The 20,115-nt window shown below is 45.8% G+C and overlaps 1 protein-coding gene across 2 annotated transcripts in view; it reads left to right on the top strand.

Annotated features, from left to right (window-relative positions):
• CCNH (cyclin H) overlaps positions 1-19,789 on the top strand; it is a 137,893-nt gene extending 118,104 nt beyond the window's left edge. For both annotated transcript variants that reach the window (XM_069224900.1, XM_069224891.1), the window contains exon 10: positions 19,411-19,789. In XM_069224900.1, the coding sequence (XP_069081001.1) occupies positions 19,411-19,449 (39 nt within the window). In that variant the 3' untranslated portion in view covers positions 19,450-19,789. The remainder of the gene's footprint in view (positions 1-19,410) is intronic.
• Positions 19,790-20,115: the final 326 nt, after the last annotated feature.

The raw sequence follows: 20,115 nt of genomic DNA, 5'->3' as shown, positions 1-20,115 counted from the left end.
AAGAGGCAAGTGTTTACAAGGGCTATGGTTGTTTCAGGTATAACTATTTAAAGAGTAGCTGCAGCTTAGGCCTTCCTGAAGAAAATTGCACATGGCTTTTCAGAAACTGAATATGTGTAAGGGAGATTCAAGTGTTGGGAGGAGAACATCCTGCTCTCTAGTTTAGGGGTGAAAGGAAAGCCAGAGTGAGATCACTTCAGGTGAGAGGTGCTCATTGTTGGAGTGAGTTTAAATGTGGATGGTGTGTGTGGGAAACAATAAAAAGTAGTACACAAAGTAACAAGTGGAAGATGTAATATGATACTGTGTCCATGTCAACATATTCGGTGTTCAGATGTACAGCAATAAATATTAACAATTTGTTATCTTGTTGAAATGAAAATAAGGTAGTGATATACCTAGAGGCAACTAAAGCAGATCTTAACTTGCTGCGGTAAACTATCTAACAAGAGACAAAATACTCATGGGTGCAGGAAATAAACACTATAATGCTTTACCTTCCATTAAAGGGGTGGCAATATTATTTGAGAAAAAAGAGATTGATTATACAAGAAAAGACTGCTATACAGGGAGATTGATATTATCCCTACTACTAAAATGCCTTTACTTAGTAACAGTGGATAGTTATTATGGACTGTCATCATCCTTTTGGCAACTTTTAGAGCTGGCATTGTTTGAGATTCTCATTGTTTTTGGAGGTGACTTTAATGTGGCCCTAGGAGAGAAGAATTGAATTTCCAACATCAAATGCAATAGCTTTAAATGGGATTTCACAATTGAAAGACAATACAGTTTGCCCAGCAAACGTTTAATTTAATTTACAAATGGAGGGAGTTGTGTTCTCATATAAAGAGGTTTACATCTTTTCTCGACTAGGTCACAAGATAATAAGTGTAAAAAACAGAGTTCCTCCTCCCTGTACTTTCTTAAGCACAGGTTGGCGTGGCATTTAACTGAGCTCAAAAGGGACCTCGTCTTGGTAGACATCCCTGCTTTCAGACCCTGAATAGGAAGGCATATAGAATTTGTATTTTTTCTTTTTTTAATATGTTGACTTTGCAAATGAGTGCTTAATTTGGGATACATTTAAGGCATAAGTCAGTGAAGTGTGGCTTTCAAAAGTAGGCCGTAAGAAAAGAGAGGAAACAAGGGCACTGTAAGAAAGTTAAATTCTTCCAAAATGCACAGGATATATTGAATGTTAAGCCCTCTCTCAGAAATGTAAGCAACTTAGCACATAGTACAGAGAAATCAAAGTTGAAAGCTTAAGGTTTTAAAAGGAGATACTAAATCAGCAAACCATATTTCAAGACCATATTTGAAGATAACAAGCTTGAGAAATTCCTTGTCTGTTAAATAAAAGCTAAAAAGATCGCTATCCAGGCTAATAGAATTAGAGTTTTTTTTTTATTTCCCCTGTCTCTTGTCTTCTCATTCACTGGGCCCAACACCCAATCCTCTCCACAACATTGAAAGTCTAGTGTTTAAAAATGTGATTACTTTTTGAGGTTTAGTGCAGAGAAGTAGAAAATATAAAATGTTTTATGAGGATGAAAATATATACACTGAAAAAAACAAAGGTTAAAGTGACGGTCTTGTTTGGTCTGGTAAAAATATCTTACTTCCTACTTTGAAAAAACTCACTGAAAATCTGTGTTAAAAAACTCGGTTTTAAACTGAAAAAACAACTGAAATTGACTGTTATCGTTTACAGAGGTAAATATAACTTGCACCCTGCCATGCACTGCTTATGACCTCACATATTACATCTGTCCTGAAATGTTCAGTGACATTGATGACACCACTGTTACCATCTCAGATTACATATTTGTTTGGCCTGCACCCAACCCCAACCTGGCTCAAGGCCAGCCAATGAAAGTGCTCCTCACAATATAAAGGGGTTTCATTTAAACAAGGCAAGCCTATTGGCTTGTCAAGTGGTTCTCACATCAGTATGTGAAGACAAGCCTGTTGTATTTGTCAAGGCATTACCACCTTAATAAAACAGCAATCATGCTATGCAACATTAACACCAATAGAATTAAAACCTGTATTCAAAGGCATTCATTACTAATAAAAAGCATTGCTGCTTTTGGTTAGTAAATGTTTAAATAAAGCATGTGTATTGAAAACAAAAATAAACAATGTTAGAATCTTTCTTTTATACTCCTTAGGCCACATAAGACTAACCACAAGGGGCTTCTGCAAACTTTAGCTGAAGAGCAAATGCTCCAGCTCTAGAAATGCTTAGAAACACCATAAACCTTTCTTGGGGTCACGTTTTATTTCGGCCTCAAGACACAAGATAACTTTTAGTAAATGATTTCTGAGGGGATGCTGCACACCATGCAGCCCTCCACAACCCTTTTATAACATGTTGGTGGTCCCCCTGCCCAGACTGGGGCACCACAAAGTAGGAAACAATATGTAAATGTGGCCATGAAGAGCATTGTGGGTTGGTGGGAGCAGTGGGTAAAAAAATCAGCGGCTCCGGCTGCTCATGTATTATTATTATTTGTTTGTGCCCTTGCGCTTCATTATTTATTATACATAAGTTCGATGGCATGTGTAGCTACAGATACACATGCTTTGCATAAGTCCACCATCTAGTGTTGGGCTCGGAGTGTTACAAGTTATTTTTCTTCTAAGAAGCTTTTTCGAGTCACAAGATCGAGTGACTCCTGCTCTCCGTGATAGTGCGCATGGGCATCGAGTCCTTTCTTAGATTGTTTTCTTTTTGCTGTCGGGTTTGGACGTGTTTCCTCTAGCTCCAGTGCAGTACTTTTCTTCTTTCTATAAACATCGGTATAGTTTTCAATCGCGTTTTCTCACTTGTATTCAATCTGATTGTAAGCATCTGGGTAAATTAAACTCCTGTTTTTAGGAGATCGCACCCTTCTTGGGCCTAATTCGACTCTTGGTTTGCCCTCTGTGTCACGCCAAGTTACCATACACCGAAAACACTCAGTGTGCAACCTCTGTATTTCTTCAGAACATAGAGAAAAAAGCTGTGAAGCGTGTTGATCCTTCTGTTCGCAGAAAACTATGAAGACTCGAAGAGCACGACGGTTGGAGATGGGGTCCAAGTCGATGGAACAAACGCCCAACATTTTTGGAAAAGAACAAGCTCAAACTGCAGTTTCCATTGCAGACTCTGATTCAGACCGAGACTCAGATGGGGACAGCCAATCTATTCCAGCTGCGCAGTACGTGAGTACATCAGCCCCTTTCCATCACCTAAAAACAACCAAAAAGACATCACCCTTGGTCTTGGGTCCACCACTGCTTGCCGGCCATGGTCAGACTCAATAAACACATGCAGATGACCAACTCTCGGGTTCGGCACTGAAAAAGACCAAAGTGCATTCGGCACCGACCGAACAGCCTGTCACATCTGTTTTGGGATCGAGTAGAAAAGCATTGACTTCCACCCTCGGAGCTGAAAAACCTACCATCAATTTCAGAGCCGACATTCTTAGCTTGACTAAAACATTCGGGCTCCAAACGTTCGGAACTGAAATCTGTGGGTGGAAAATATGCTGCATTCACCAAGGAGTCTTCAGACATGAGGCCATACTAGAAGTAATGGACGCTAAACAGCACAAAATCCACATCCACAAAGACACAGGAAGGATTATTGCTTCTCCTCCTACAACCAAGAGCAAGTTAACATTCCACGAAACTCTAGAAGCAGGACCTCCACCTGCTACAATATTTAAGCATAAGGAGAAACCAAAAACAGTACACCAGCCTTCACCACCACATTCTCTTTTACTTCCTGCTTCTCCACCACCAAATACTCCACCACCTTCACCTAAACAATTTTCTCTACAATCCCCTATCTCTACACATGGGGATAATTTAGTTGACACTCATTACAACGTAGGCCCTTGGGATTTATATGATCCAGACCCTCTACCATCCAGTGATCCTGGTTCATATCCGGCTAAGCCGTCTCCACCTGATGATACTACTGCCTACAACCAGGTCATAGCTAGGGCAGCTGCATATCACAACATGCATTTGCACATAGATCCCTTGGAGGATGATTTTTTTTTATTCAACACATTATCCACTCACAAGGTGTATCAATGCTTAACCATGCTCCCAGGCATGCTTAAACATGCAGATGACATTTTCAAGGAGCCAGTGAAGTCTAGGGTTATTACACCAAGGGTGGACAAAAAGTACAAACATGCACCTTCAGATCCACTTTTTATTATGCAACAATTGCCACCTGACTCTATAGTTGTAAGTGCAGCGAGGAAAAGGACAAATAGCCAATCCACAGGGGATGCTCCTCCCCAAGATAAGGAGAGTCGCCAGTTTGATGCAGCGAGGAAGAGAGTAGCAACTCTAGCCACTTATCACTGGAGAATTGCTAATTCTCAAGCTCTATTCGCAGGCTACAATGGAGCTCATTGGGATGAGATTGAGGAGCTCTTACAGTACCTTCCACCACAACACCAGAAAAGGGCACAGCAGATCGTTACAGAGGGCCAGCCTATCCCTAACAACCAAATTAAGTCTGCCTTAGATGTAGCAGACACTGCAGGAAGGGGTATTAACACCAGTGTGGCTATTAGAAAGCACTCATGGTTAGGAACTTCAGGGTTCAAACCCGAACTACAACAGGCAGTACTCAATATGCCTTTTGACAAGCAATACCTATTTGGCCCAGAAGTAGATACCACCATAGAGAAACTAAAGAAAGACTCTGAAACTGAAGGCTATGGGTGCCCTTTACACTACCCCTGCTCGGGGAACTTTTCGCAGGCCCCAGTTTAGAGGTGGTTTTAAACCATCAACCTCAGAGCCGTCCGCATCCCAACACAAGTAAGGACAGCAATTTTACACCAGAGGTTCTTTCAAAGCCTCTTACAAGGGAAATAACTTTAGAGGTAGAAGTAAATCCATCACCACAAAAGGTTCCTCCACCTCAACTCAATCAATCAGTGCATTTATAGAGCGCGCTACTCACCCGAGAGGGTCTCAAGGCGCTGGGGAGGGGGAGGGGTAGGTTACTGCTGGTCGAAAAGCCATGTTTTGAGGCGCTTCCTGAAGGCGAGATGGTCCTGGGTAGTTCTTAGGTGTGCGGGGGGGGGGGGGGGGGGAGTGCCATGCTTTGGCTGCCAGGTAGGTGAAGGATTTTCCTCCTGCGGTGGTTCTGCGGATACGTGGGACGAGGCTGGCTGAGCGAAGCTGGCGGGTGGGCGTGTAGAACAAGAGGCGACTGTTGAGGTATTCGGGGCCCATGTTGTGGAGAGCTTTGTGTGCGTGGGTGAGGAGCCTGAAGGTGATCCTCTTGTTGACGGGGAGCCAGTGCAGGTGTTTCAGGTGGGCGAATATGTGGCTGTGGCGAGGGATGTCGAGGATGAGGAGTGCGGAGGCGTTCTGTATGCATTGAAGACGTTTCTGTAGCTTTGCGGTGGTCCCTGCGTATAGGGTGTTTCCGTAGTCCAGACAGCTTGTGACGAGGGCATGGGTAACTGTCTTTCTGGTTTCGGCGGGGATCCATCAGAAGATTTTTTGGAGCATGCGTAGGGTGTTGAAGCATGATGACGAGACGGCGTTGACTTGCTTGGTCAGAGTGAGGAGGGGGTCCAGGATGAATCCGAGGTTGCGTGCGTGGTCTGAGGGGGTTGGTGCGGTGCCCAGAGCCGTGGGCCACCAGGAGTTGTCCCAGGCGGAAGGGGATTGTCCGAGATTGAGGACCTCAGTCTTGTCTGAGTTCAGCTTTAGGCGGCTGAGCTTCATCCATTCCGCAACGTCTTTCATTCCTTTCTGTAGGTTGATTTGGCAGTGGTTGGGTCTTTGGTGAGGGAGAGTATCAGCTGGGTGTCGTCGGCGTAGGAGATGATGTTGATGTTGTGTTTGTGTGCGATGACGAGGGGGCTCATGTAGATATTGAAGAGGGTTGGGCTGAGCGAGGAACCTTGGGGTACGCCGCAGATGATTTCGGTGGGTTCTGAGCGGAAGGGTGGGAGGTAGACTCTTTGGGTTCTGTCAGAGAGGAACAAGATGATACAGTCAAAGGCCTGTCCTAGGATTCCAGTGGAGCGGAGGCGGGTTATTAGGGTGCGATGGCACACAGTGTCGAAGGCAGCCGAGAGGTCCAGGAGGATGAGGACGGTTGTTTCTCCGTTGTCCATCAGAGTTCTGATGTCGTCGGTGACTGCGATGAGGGCGGTTTCTGTGCTGTGGTTGGACCGAAATCCTGATTGGGAAGGGTCAAGCGAGTTGTTAGCTTCAAGAAAATTGGTCAGCTGCTTGTTGACGGTCTTCTCGATGACCTTGGCGCTGGGGTTGGAGAGCTCTTTGACGATGTTGAAGAGCTCTTTGCTGTTGTGGGTGTTCTTGTCTAGTCACTCTTTGAATGATGTCCTTTTGGTGGAGCGGATCAGCTGGTGGTGTTCACGGGTGGCGATCTTGAGGGCTGACATGTTTTCTGTGGTGCGTTCTCTGCGCCAGGTTTTTTCGAGGGTACGGCAGGATTTCTTGGATTCTTTCAGGGCGTCCGTGAACCACGGGGTTTCCTGATGCTGGTCCCACTTGGCTTTTGAGTGGAGCGAGGTTTTCGCCACAGTTGGTGATCCACTGTGTGAGGCTGAGGGCTGCGTTGTTGGCGTCAGTGGTGATGGCGGGGGGGCTCGGTGTTGAGAGGAGCTGCTCTGTGGAGATCTTGCTCCAGTGTCTGCGGGGGATTTGTTGTGTGCGATGGTGGTGGGTCTCCCGTTTGAAGGTGAAGTGGACGCATCTGTGGTCGGTCCAGTGTAGTTCAGAGGAGTGGCTGAAGGATATGTGGTTGCTGGCGCAGAAGATGGGGTCGAGTGTGTGGCCAGTGTGGGTGGGGGTGTTCACCAGTTGCTTGAGTCCGAGGTTGGCGAGGTCGTCAAGCAGGGTGGCGGTGTTGTTGTCGTTTTTTTTCTCCAGGCGGAAGTTCAGGTCCCCGAGGAGGATGTAGTCTGGTGAGGCTAGGGCGTGCGAGCTGATGAAATCTGTGATGGTTTCGCTGAATTGGGCGCGTGGGCCCGGGGGCCTGTAGACGAGAGTTCCTCTGAGGGTGGTTCTGGGGTCGGTGTGGATCTGGAAGTGTATGTGTTCGGCGGCGAGGGGGGTGTCTTCGGTGGTGGTCGTGATGTTGATGGAGTTCCTGTAGATGATGGCGATTCCTCCACCGGTTTGGTTGATGCGGTCCTTCCGGGCGATCTTGTCGCCCTCGGGGATGGCTATGGCGATGTCAGGAGCCGAGGAGGCGTTCATCCAGGTTTCTGTGATGAAGGCGACCTCTGGTGCTGTTGTGTCCAGGAGGTCCCATAGTTTGGTGGCGTGCTTGTGGACGGCGCGTGTGTTGAGGAGGATGCACTTGAGGTGGTTGTTGGTGCGAGGGCCAGTGGGTGGTCTGCAGGCTCAGTGGAATGTGTACTTGCAGGCTTGACAGGTGAAGGGTCCATGAGTAAATTTAGGGCTGGCTTGGTAGCAGGTGGCTGTTCGTCCGGGGTTGAGGGTGTTGAGGGAGGCGGCGTCGTATCTTAGTCGGGTGTTTTGAGTGCAGTGGGGGCCAGGGGTTCTGGCGCTGGGCGCGGTCTGGGCGCAGGCGGGCTTGCCTTTGGCGCGCCTACGGCGTGCCGGCGGCGCGGCCGCCATAAGAGGGAAGTGGGGGAAGGGGTCAGCTGGGAGGCGGGAGGGAGGACAGCGAATGAGAGCGGGGGCGGGGCCGCACGGGTGGCAGCAGCGGGAAAAAGCGCACAGCAAGAGAAAAAGAAACAGTGGAAAGCAAAGAGCAAAAGAGAAATGGCAGGAAACATTGGAAAGCAAAGAGCAAAAGAGAAATGGCAAGAAACAATGGAAAGCAAAGAGCAAAAGAGAAATGGCAGGAAACAGTGGAAAGCAAAGAGCAAAAGAGAAAAGGCAAGAAACAGTCGAAGGTCAAGAGAAGAACCTGAAATACCTGAACACCCTAGCAAGGCGTGGCAGGGGCCTGGGCAGGCGGAGCTGCAGCGGCGGGGAAGCGACCTACCCGAGGGTCAAGGGTTGCTGTCTCTGCTGCGCAGCGGCCGCCATAAGAGGGAAGGGGGGGAGGAGGGGTCAGCTGGGAGGCGGGAGGGAGGACAGCGAATGGGAGCGGGCCGCACGGGTGGCAGCGGCGGTGAAAAAGCGCACAGCAAGAGAAAAAGAAACAGTGGAAAGCAAAGAGCAAAAGAGAAATGGCAGGAAACAGTGGAAAGCAAAGAGCAAAAGAGAAATGGCAGGAACAGTGGAAAGCAAAGAGCAAAAGAGAAATGGCAAGAAACAGTGGAAAGAGAAATGACAGGAAACAGTGGAAAGCAAAGAGCAAAAGAGAAAAGGCAAGAAACAGTCAAAGGTCAAGAGAAGAACCTGAAATACCTGAACACCCTAGCAAGGCGTGGCAGGGGCCTGGGCAGGCAGAGCTTCAGCGGCAGGGAAGCGACCTACCCGAGGGTCAAGGGTTGCTGTCTCCAGCGGGCGCAATAAGAGGAGAGGGGGGCGGAGGGGTCAGCTGGGAGGCGGGAGGGAGGACAGCGAATGGGAGCGGGGGCAGGGCCGCACGGGTGGCAGCGGCGGGAAAAGCAGGAAAAAGCGCACAGCAAGAGAAAAAGAAACAGTGGAAAGCAAAGAGCAAAAGAGAAATGGCAGGAAACAGTGGAAAGCACAGAGCAAAAGAGAAATGGCATGAAACAGTGGAAAGCAAAAGAGAAATGGCAAGAAACAGTGGAAAAGCAAAGAGCAAAAGAGAAAAGGCAAGGAACAGCCAAAGGTCAAGAGAAGAACCTGGAATACCTGAACACCCTAGCAAGGCGTGGCAGGGGCCTGGGCAGGCGGAGCTGCAGCGGCGGGGAAGCGACCTACCCGAGGGTCAAGGGTCGCTCAGTGACTTTCTACACATTACCACTCAGTATACATCTCCTGTGGAAGGAAGACTGGAAAATATCTACCAGCAATGGCACCACATTACAACAGATCAATGGGTGCTGTCAATTATCCAAAATGGTTATTGCATAGAACTTATCTCTACACCAGACATTCCCCCTTGCTCGCATAGGCTTTTTTCTGGAGCATCTACATTTATTACAAGAGGTACAGTCACTTCTACTCAGGGGTACAATAGAGATGGTACCTATATCCCAACAAAGGGCCGGAGTATATTCTCTATACTTCCTTATACCAAAAAAGGATGGCACTCTCAGACCAACCCTGGATCTCAGACCCCTCAATCAATACATCCTGTCAGAGCATTTCCACATGGTCACTCTTCAGGACGTCATTCCCCTGCTACAGAAACAAGACTACATGACAGCATTAGATCTAAAAAATGCTTACTCCACATTCTCATAGATCAGCACATCGCACATTTCTAAGATTTGTGATAGTAGACAAGCACTACCAATTCAAAGTACTACCCTTTGGAGTAGCAACAGCACCAAGGGTATTCACCAAATGCCTCGCAGTGGTTGCAGCATACCTCGCAAGGCAACATGTACATTTCTTTACCTATCTGGAAGACTGACTCATAAAAGCCAGCACCATTCACACCGGTCAACAGCATACACAGTGGATACCCTACACAGTCTAGGATTTACAATCAATTACCAGACGTATTTGGGAGCAATTCTGAACACTCAATCAGCATTAGCGTACCCAAACCCACAGAGAATTCGAGCTTTCCACAATCTCATATCTCAACTACAATACAATCACACTCACACAGTAAGGTTTATCATGAAACTTTTAGAAATGATGGCATTGTGCATAGCAATAGTACCCAATGCACGTCTAAACATTAGACCCCTACAACAGTGTCTCTCTCAACAATGCTCTCAGGCACAGGGTCAACTTCACGATCCAGTGTTGTTGGACTGCCAAACTTACAACTCTCTGCAGAGGTTGAATCACACCAACGTATGAAAAGGGCGGCCTTACCATACAAGGGGAATGGGACTCAATTCAACAAACTTATCACATAAATCATTTGGAACACTCATCTCAATTGTCTCTTCTAGCACAGAAAGTTTGGAAATGGGCAATTCATAATCACATTCAACTACTAGCAGAGTATATCCCAGGGATACACAACCAACTAGCAGACCTCTTAAGCAGGACGCAGCAACAAATACACAAATGGGAGATTCACCCACAGGTGATTTCAACAGTACCCGCATGTGGGGAACCCCAGACATAGACCTTTTTGCAACAAGCGAAAATGCAAAATGCCCACACTTCACGTCCGGGTACCTACACCCTCGCTCTATGGATCGATTGGTCAGGGATATTTGCTCACTCTTTCCCCCCCGCTCCCACTAATTCCATTTCTGGTCACCAAGATCCGTCACATCTCCCTCTCTATTGTACTCACAGCTCCCACGTGGGCACATCAACAGTGGTGCACAACACTGTTTGATCTGTCTGTAGTACCACATCACAAGCTCCCAAACAGACCGGACGTACTGACTCAAAAGGAAGGTCAAATCAAGCATCCCAATCCCAGTATGGTCATAGATTGGATATCTACAGCTTCCACCAGAATGTATGGGCATTCTAAAAGAAGCACGCAAACCTACAACCAGACAGTACTATGCAGCTAAATGGAAACGTTTTGTATATTACTGTCAACCCAAAAACATTGCTCCACTTAAAGCGTCAGTACAGGATGTTGTCCGTTATTTGCTTCATATACAAAAAGCTAATCTTGCATACTCACCTATCAGAACTCATTTAACAGCAATGGCTGCTTACCTACAAACAGAGAGCATACTTCTTTCTTTAGGATTCCTGTCATAAAAGCTTTTATGAAAAGCCTTAAAAGAATTATTCCACCTAGACCTCCACCAGCTCCTGCATGGAATCTTAACACCGTGCTCACAAGGCTTATGGGTCCACCATTTGAACTCATGCATTCTTGCCCTCTTTAATTTCTCTCATGGAAGGTTGCTTTCCTAGTAGCAATTACGTCCTTAAGGAGAGTTGGTGAAGTTCAGGCATTCACTTTAGAAGAACCATTCTTCTAAATTCACAAAAATAAAATAGTACTTAGAACTAACCCAAAATTCCTACCTAAAGTAGTTTCATCAATTCACATCAGTCAGTCAGTGGATTTACCGGTCTTCTTTCCACAGCTAGATTCAGTTGCTGAACGAGTTCTTCACACTCTTGATGCCAAAAGAGCTCTCATGAATTATGTAGACCGAACAGAAGATTTCAGGAAATCTAAACAACTTTTGTGGTTTTTCAAAAACCACATAAGGGTAATCCTATTTCAAAACAAGGATTAGCCAGATGGATAGTAAAGTGTATTCAAACTTGCTATCTTAAAGCTAAAAGACAGCTATTGGTAACTCCTAAAGCACACACTACTAGAAAGAAAGGAGCTTAAATGGCATTCTTAGGAAATGTACCAAAGGCAGATATATATGCAAAGCAGCCACATGGCCCACGCCACACACATTTACTAAACGCTACTGTGTGGATGTCTTATATCGCCAACAAGCAAATATTGGTCAAGCAGTACTTAAAACACTATTTCAGTATACTCCTACAGGCTAGCCACCACTTTTTTTGGGAGGGGACTGCTTTTCAGTCTGTGCAAAGCATGTGTATCTGCAGCTACATATACCATAGAACGGAAAATGTCACTTACCCAGTAGACATCTGTTTGTGGCATGTAGTGCTGCAGATTCACCTGCGCCCTCCCTCCTCCCCATAAGCCTGTAGCCGTTGTCGTACTTTCTTTATGTAAATATGTATACACACCGCATGGAAATCTTCTTATATATATATATATATATATATATATGTTTGATGGCATGTGTAGCTGCAGATACACATGCTGTGCATATCCCGCCATCTTGTGTTGGGCTCGGAGTGTTTCTTCGAAGAAGTCTTTTCGAGTCACGAGATCGAGGGACTCCTCCCATTTCGCCTCCATTGCGCATGGGCGTCGACTCCATCTTAGACTGTTTTCTTTCCGCCATTGGGTTCGGACGTGTTCCTCTACGCTCCGTGTTTCGGTTCGGAAAATTTGTTAGATATCGGAAAAATTAGACGGTATTGTTTGCGTTCCGTATCGGGTTAGTTAACACAGATCGACACCGAATTTTGAAGAGCTCCGGTGGCCCTTCGGGGTTTCGGTTCCCCGGCGGGGCCTGGTCGGCCCGACCACGTGCGTCGACAAGACTAATGGCACGGACCCCATTCCGCTTCTGCCCCGAATGCCACAACAAGTATCCTTACACAAATCAACATTTGGTCTGTAATTTGTGTTTGTCTCCTGAACACAAAGAGGATACCTGTGAGGCCTGTCGAGCGTTTCGATCGAGTAAAACGCTGAGGGACTGGAGAGCGAGAAGACTTCAAATGGCGTCGGCGCCGTCAGGACACCAAGACTTGGAGGAAGAAGAAACCTTCTCCATTGCTGACTCGGACGAGGCCAAAACAGAACAGACGCCGAAAACCGTGAGTAAAACCGCCCCAGCCAAAACTCACGGTAAATTAATCAGAGCCCAGGGGACGCCACCGCCGGCAGGCCATGGCTCAACCCAAAAAATTGGTGACTGTCCATTGGCACCGAAAAAGGGCACGCATGTGTCGAAGTCATCCGACTCCGGTCGAGATACCGGCACAGAAAAGACTCGACTCCGAAACACTGGGTCTGAACAATCTCGACATCGAGATACCAGCACCGAGACGACTCTGCACCGAGAGATCGGAACACCGAAACACAAAAAAGTGGCTTCGGAGCCGAAAAAGATGGTGGAAAAGGTTTTGATCCCGAAACATCCGGCTTCGGAGCCGAAAACAAGTTCCTACACCGAGGAGCAAGGGCTTTCCACACAAATGCAAAGCCATAAATTTGGACAGGAACTAGAGGCAGGGGAGCCAGATTATACGCAGGGAAGGCTCCATATCCAAAAGGAGACAGGGAAGATAAGAACTCTCCCTCCTATAAGGATGAAAAGGAAACTGGCTTTCCAAGAGGAGGATAAATCACCACAAGCAAAGGTGGCAAAACAAGTAACTCCGCCACCATCACCTCAGCGCTCACCGCAATCATCACCAATCGCTAGCCCACCGATGGTGCAGTCTCCAACACACACAAGCATGAGCCAAGATGACCCAGATGCATGGGATCTTTATGATGTGCCTGTGTCAGATAACAGTCCTGACTGTTACCCAGCAAGACCATCACCACCTGAAGACAGTACTTCTTACACGCAGGTGGTGTCCAGAGCAGCTGCTTTTCACAACGTGACACTGCACGCTGAACCTATCGAAGATGACTTTTTATTTAATACTCTGTCATCCACACATAGTCAGTACCAGAGTCTTCCAATGCTACCGGGAATGTTGAAACACGCAAAGGAAATATTTCAAGAACCCGTGAAAGGCAGGGCTATCACTCCTAGGGTGGAGAAAAAGTACAAGCCTCCACCAACAGACCCTATGTACATTACGCAGCAACTGACACCTGACTCCGTAGTAGTTGGCGCAGCACGTAAAAGGGCAAATTCACACACCTCCGGAGATGCACCACCACCCGATAAAGAAAGTCGCAAGTTCGACGCAGCGTGAAAAAGAGTGGCAGCACAAGCAGCCAATCAATGGCGTATTGCGAATTCACAGGCTTTGCCGTCAAGATATGACCGAGCCCACTGGGATGAAATGCAACACTTTATTGAACATCTGCCCAAAGAATTCCAAAAACGGGCACAACAGGTGATAGAAGAAGCGCAAAGTATCTCAAATAACCAGATACGTTCAGCAATGGACGCAGCAGACACAGCTGCAAGAACTGTAAATACAGCAGTGACAATTCTGAGACATGCATGGCTGCGCACCTCAGGATTCAAGCCTGAAATCCAACAGGCTGTGCTTAATATGCCTTTTAATGGACATCAGTTGTTTGGTCCGGAAGTGGACACTGCTATCGAGAAGGTGAAAAAAGATACAGATACGGCCAAGGCCATGAGCACGCTCTACTCCCCACAAAGCAGAGGCACTTTTAGGAAGACACAATTTAGAGGGGGGGTTTCGGGCTCAAACAACAGAACCCTCAACTTCACAAACCAGGCCCACATACCAGAGCCAGTATCAGAGAGGAGGCTTTCGGGAACAATACAGAGGGGGACAGTTCCCTAAGACTAGAGGGAAGTTCCAAAGTCCCAAGACCCCTCAAAACAAACAGTGACTTCAGTGTCCCAAATCCCCAACACGTAACACCAGTGGGGGGGGAGACTAATAGATTTTTACCAAATTTGGGAGGAAATAACAACGGACTCGTGGGTCCTAGCCATCATCCAACATGGCTATTGCATAGAATTCCTACAATTACCACCAAATGTGCCACCAAAAACACACAACATGTCCAAACAACACACAGATCTATTACAGATAGAATTCCAAGCGTTGTTACAAAAAGAGGCAATAGAACTAGTACCCAGTCATCAAAAAGGGACAGGGGTTTACTCCCTGTACTTTCTCATACCCAAAAAGGACAAAAACTCGAAGACCTATATTAGATCTCAGAACACTAAGGGGGTCATTCTGACCCTGGCGGTCGGTGACCGCCAGGGTCACCGACCACGGGAGCACCGCCAACAGGCTGGCGGTGCTCCGTCGAGCATTCTGACCGCGGCGGTTCAGCCGCGGTCAGAAACGGAAAGTCGGCGGTCTCCCGCCGACTTCCCGCTGCTCGGGAGAATCCTCCATGGCGGCGGAGCGTGCTCCGCCGCCATGGGGATTCTGACACCCCCTACCGCCATCCTGTTCCTGGCGGGTCTCCCGCCAGGAACAGGATGGCGGTAGGGGGTGCCGTGGGGCCCCTGCAGTGCCCATGCCAATGGCATGGGCACTGCAGGGGCCCCCGTAAGAGGGCCCCACAAAGTATTTCAGTGTCTGCAATGCAGACACTGAAATACGCGACGGGTGCCACTGCACCCGTCGCACCCCTGCAACTCCGCCGGCTCCATTCGGAGCCGGCATCCTCGTTGCAGGGGCATTTCCGCTGGGCCGGCGGGTGCTCTTTTGGAGAGCGCCCGCCGGCCCAGCGGAAATGTAAGAATGGCCGCCGCGGTCTTTTGACCGCAGTGCGGTCATTTGTCGGCGGGACTTTGGCGGGCGGCCTCCGCCGCCAGCCAATGTCGGAATCAGGCCCTAAATCTTTACATCAAATCAGATTACTTTCACATGGTAACACTTCAAGACGTAATCCCCTTGCTCAAACAACAAGACTACATGACGACATTAGATGTCAAAGATGCGTCCTTCCATATACCCATACATCCTTCACACAGGAAATACTTAAGGTTCGTATTCCAAGGAGTACATTACCAGTTCAAAGTGTTACCATTCGGAATAACAACAGCACCAAGGGTATTTACAGAACGCATTGCAGTAGTAGCGGCACATATCAGAAGACAGCACATACACGTATTCCCGTATCTAGACGATTGGTTAATCAAAACCAACACACAGAAACAGTGTCTTCAACACACAAAATACGTCATAGAAACCGTTCACAAACTAGGGTTCTCACTAAACTACCAAAAATCACACTTACAGCCATGTCAAATACAACAATACTTAGGAGCAACAATCAACACAAAAAAAGGGATTGCCACTCCAAGCCCACAAAGAGTACAAGCATTCCAAAACGTAATACAAAGCATGCACCCAAACCAAAAGTATCAGGTAAAATTAGTGATGAAACTACTAGGCATGATGTCCTCATGCATAGCCATTGTCCCAAACTCAAGATTACACATGCGGCCCTTACAACAGTGCCTAGCAACACAATGGACACAAGCACAGGGTCAACTTCAAGATCTAGTGTTGATAGACCGCCAAACACACACCTTGCTTCAATGGTGGAATCCTGTAAATTTAAACCAAGGGCGGCCTTTCCAAGACCCAGTGCCTCAATACGTAATCACAACAGATGCTTCCATGGTAGGGTGGGGAGCACATCTCAACCAACACAGCATCCAGGGACAATGGGACACTCAGCAGAAGCAACTTCGCATAAATCAGCTAGAACTACTAACAGTGTTTCTAGCATTGAAAGCATTTCAACCGCTAATAACCCACAAACACATTCTTGTCAAAACAGACAACATGACAACAATGTATTACTTAAACAAACAGGGAGGCACACACTCATCACAACTGTGTCTCTTAGCACAGAAGATTTGGCATTGGGCGATTCACAATCACATTCGCCTAATAGCGCAATACATCCCAGGAATTCAAAACCAATTGGCAGACAATCTCAGTCGAGATCACCAACAGATCCACGAATGGGAGATTCATCCACAGATACTGCAAACCTACTTCCAAAAGTGGGGAACACCGCAAATAGACCTATTCGCAACAAAAGAAAACGCAAAATGCCAAAACTTCGCATCCAGGTACCCACAGCCTCACTCCAAAGGCAATGCGTTACGGATGAGTTGGTCAGGGATATTTGCTTGCGCTTTTCTCCCCTCTCCCACTCCTTCCGTATCTGGTAAACAAATTGAGTCAAAACAAACTCAAACTAATACTAATACCACCAACTTGGGCACGACAACCCTGGTACACAACATTACTAGACCTGTCAATAGTGCCTCATATCAAACTACCAAACAGACCAGATCTGTTAACGCAACACAAACAGCAGATCAGACAACCGAGTCCAGCATCGCTCAATCTAGCGATCTGGCTCCTGAAGTCTTAGAATTCGGACACCTAGACCGTACACAAGAATGAATGGAGGTCATCAAACAGGCTAGAAAACCTACTACAAGACATTGCTACGCAAATAAATGGAAACAATTTGTTTATTACTGCCAAAATAATCAAATTCAACCATCACACACGTCTGCAAGAGACATTGTAAGCTACTTACTACACTTACAAAAATCAAACTTCGCTTTTTCGTCCATTAAAATACATCTCACAGCAATTTCAGCATATCTGCAAATTACACATTCAACTTCACTATTTAGAATCCCAGTCATAAAAGCATTTATGGAGGGTCTAAAAAGGATCATTTCACCAAGAACACCACCAGTTCCTTCGTGGAACCTCAATATTGTATTAACGCGACTCATGGGTCCACCATTCGAACCCATGCACTCTTGTGAAATGCAATACTTAACCTGGAAAGTAGCCTTTCTAATAGTTATCACATCCCTCAGAAGAGTGAGTGAAATACAAGCCTTTACCATACAAGAACCCTTTATACAAATACACAAACAAAGTGGTTCTACGCACAAATCCCAAATTTTTGCCAAAAGTTATATCACTGTTCCACTTAAACCAAACTGTGGAACTCCCAGTGTTTTTTCCACAACCAGACTCTGTAGCTGAAAGAGCATTACATACATTAGACATAAAAAGAGCTCTAATGTACTACATTGATAGAACTAAACAGTTTCGCAAAACAAAACAATTGTTTGTAGCTTACCAAAAACCTCATACAGGGAATCCAATATCCAAACAAGGCATTGCCAGATGGATAGTTAAATATATTCAAACCTGTTATGTTAAAGCTGAAAGAGAACTGCCTATTACACCGAAGGCACACTCCACTAGAAAGAAAGGCGCCACAATGGCCTTTCTAGGAAATATACCAATGACAGAAATATGTAAGGCTGCCACATGGTCTACGCCTCATACATTTACTAAACATTACTGCGTGGATCTGTTAACAACACAACAAGCCACAGTAGGACAAGCAGTACTAAGAACATTTTTTCAGACAACTTCAACTCCTACAGGCTAAACCACCGCTTTGGGGGAGATAACTGCTTACTAGTCTATGCACAGCATGTGTATCTGCAGCTACACATGGCATCGAACGGAAAATGTCACTTACCCAGTGTACATCTGCTCATGGCATGTTGCGCTGCAGATTCACATGCGCCCTCCCACCTCCCCGGGAGCCTGTAGCCGTTTTAGTTGCATGTAAATTGTAAATAGGTAAATAAATATTCCTTTAATACGTACATACATTTCTACTCCATTGCATGGGCACCTCTAGTATCCTTACTTTACCAACTCCTACCTCACCCTTTGCGGGGAAAACAGTCTAAGATGGAGTCGACGCCCATGCGCAATGGAGCCGAAAGGGAGGAGTCGCTCGGTCCTGTGACTCGAAAAGACTTCTTCGAAGAAAAACAACTTGTAACACTCCGAGCCCAACACTAGATGGCAGGATAATGCACAACATGTGAATCTGCAGCGCAACATGCCATGAACAGATGTACACTGGGTAAGTGACATTTTCCATATATATGTGTGTGTGTGTGTGTGTGTGTGTGCACATATACATTTCTTCACTCCTTACTTCACCCTCCTGTGGGAAAACAATCTAACAAAGGACTTGATGCCCATGCACACTATCACCGAGAGGAGGAATCACTCGATCTTGTGACTCGAAAAAGCTTCTTCGAAGAAAAACAACTTGTAACACTCCGAGCCCAACACTAGATGGCGGACTGGGTAAGTGCCATTTTCCATTTAGTTTTTGGGGGGGCCTGTCCCACCAGGGAAAACCACAGCATTTTCCTTCTTGTGGGGGAGTCAGGAGCAGCCTTTTTATTGGTTCTATTGGGATGGGCTCCCTAGGGTCTTATACCCTATTTAAAAAATATTTTCAGGAGAGAGGACCGAGTCCTGTAATACCTGCCTCAACATTCAATTCTTGTTGCAGCTATCCAAGCAGAGCGCTCACATCAAAAAAGCTCCATCAGCAAATTAGGAGACTTGAATTTTTGTATGTCAATTTGACTGTTAATATATCTATACATTGTAGACTTTAATTTCTCCAGAACTACTCATTTAATTTACACCAAATCACACAAAGCTCCCATCAAAGATCTAGCTTGTTGGCAAATTTTGTCTAATTCTGCTCAACCATTTTGGCAGTAGCAAGGTCTCAAATTCTGGGAATTGCATGGCTAAAAAGTGTTTTGAGAACCCCATTGTTCTTTGCCCTGTTTGATGAATCACCCTGAAACTTTCCAGAAAGGAGCTGAGGTGTGTGAACTACGTTTTGGGAAGGTTTTATGAATATTCGTCCAACGGCACCAAAGTTATTAGTGAAAGGAAAAACGTTCTTCCTATGGAAAGTCTGACCTAACTATAACAACACTGCCACTGTGTTATGTGTATATGTATACATAAATAAACGCCACATGTTTTCATTGAGTAAAAATAATGATTTAGATTTTTTGATTTATGTTTAGTCAGATTGCATGTATCGGAGCTGTTTGTGATTGATTTTTTTTTTTTTCTTTAAACTTTAGAGGTAATGTCTTAATGACTATTTTCAATCCAGTTTTCGAAAGAATTTGATATGCTTTTGTTTAAAAAAAAATTGCTTTAGTTAACTTCTTTAAATTTCAACCTTAGGAAGAATGGAGCGATGATGAAATGGTTGAGTCTCTCTGATTTGATTGAAAAAGCTTGGCGACAGCTCACTGCTATAAATGTTTACAGGAAGAATTCAAGGACATGAGAATCCATGCATTCATCTGCTACTTGTTCTCCGAATATTCAGGGCAGAAAGTTTTGGTTTTTGTGTTAAATTTATTATTTTTTAAAAATATTCATTTGCACATGAAAATAAAAATTATTGTATTTATTGTGGAAGACCTACCCTTGAAAGAATGTTATTTGGAAATTAATGTTTTCTAAAACTGCATTTTGTAATAAATCACTATTTTGCTAAATATATGTGCTTTTTTTTTGTACATTTGCAGAAAACTACAAAATACATTAACTTCTCACATTTTCGTCTTCTCATTATTATATATGTAGCTTCTGGAAGGCAATAAAGGGTGTCACCTATACAAATTAATTACCTAGCCAAAACATTGATACTTGAGTTACATCTTAACTATTTTCGCAGGGGACGTGGCCAAGATGGCAGACAGCTAGGGTGTGTTTTCCTGCCCTTCGTCCACGTTGCCTGCGGATCCCCTTAATCCTACAACTGGAGCTAGCAGTGGGCCCGCTCTGCCTCACCCATTAATAATGCTCACACAATACAGCAAATTCGAACAGATTACGAAATTGCTGGACTCGGCTCATTGGTTGCTGAGAACACATTGCCGT

The sequence above is a fragment of the Pleurodeles waltl genome, chromosome 1_1, assembly GCF_031143425.1.
Source record: "Pleurodeles waltl isolate 20211129_DDA chromosome 1_1, aPleWal1.hap1.20221129, whole genome shotgun sequence".
NCBI lineage: Eukaryota > Metazoa > Chordata > Amphibia > Caudata > Salamandridae > Pleurodeles > Pleurodeles waltl.
This window is presented reverse-complemented; position numbering and strand designations above follow the sequence as displayed.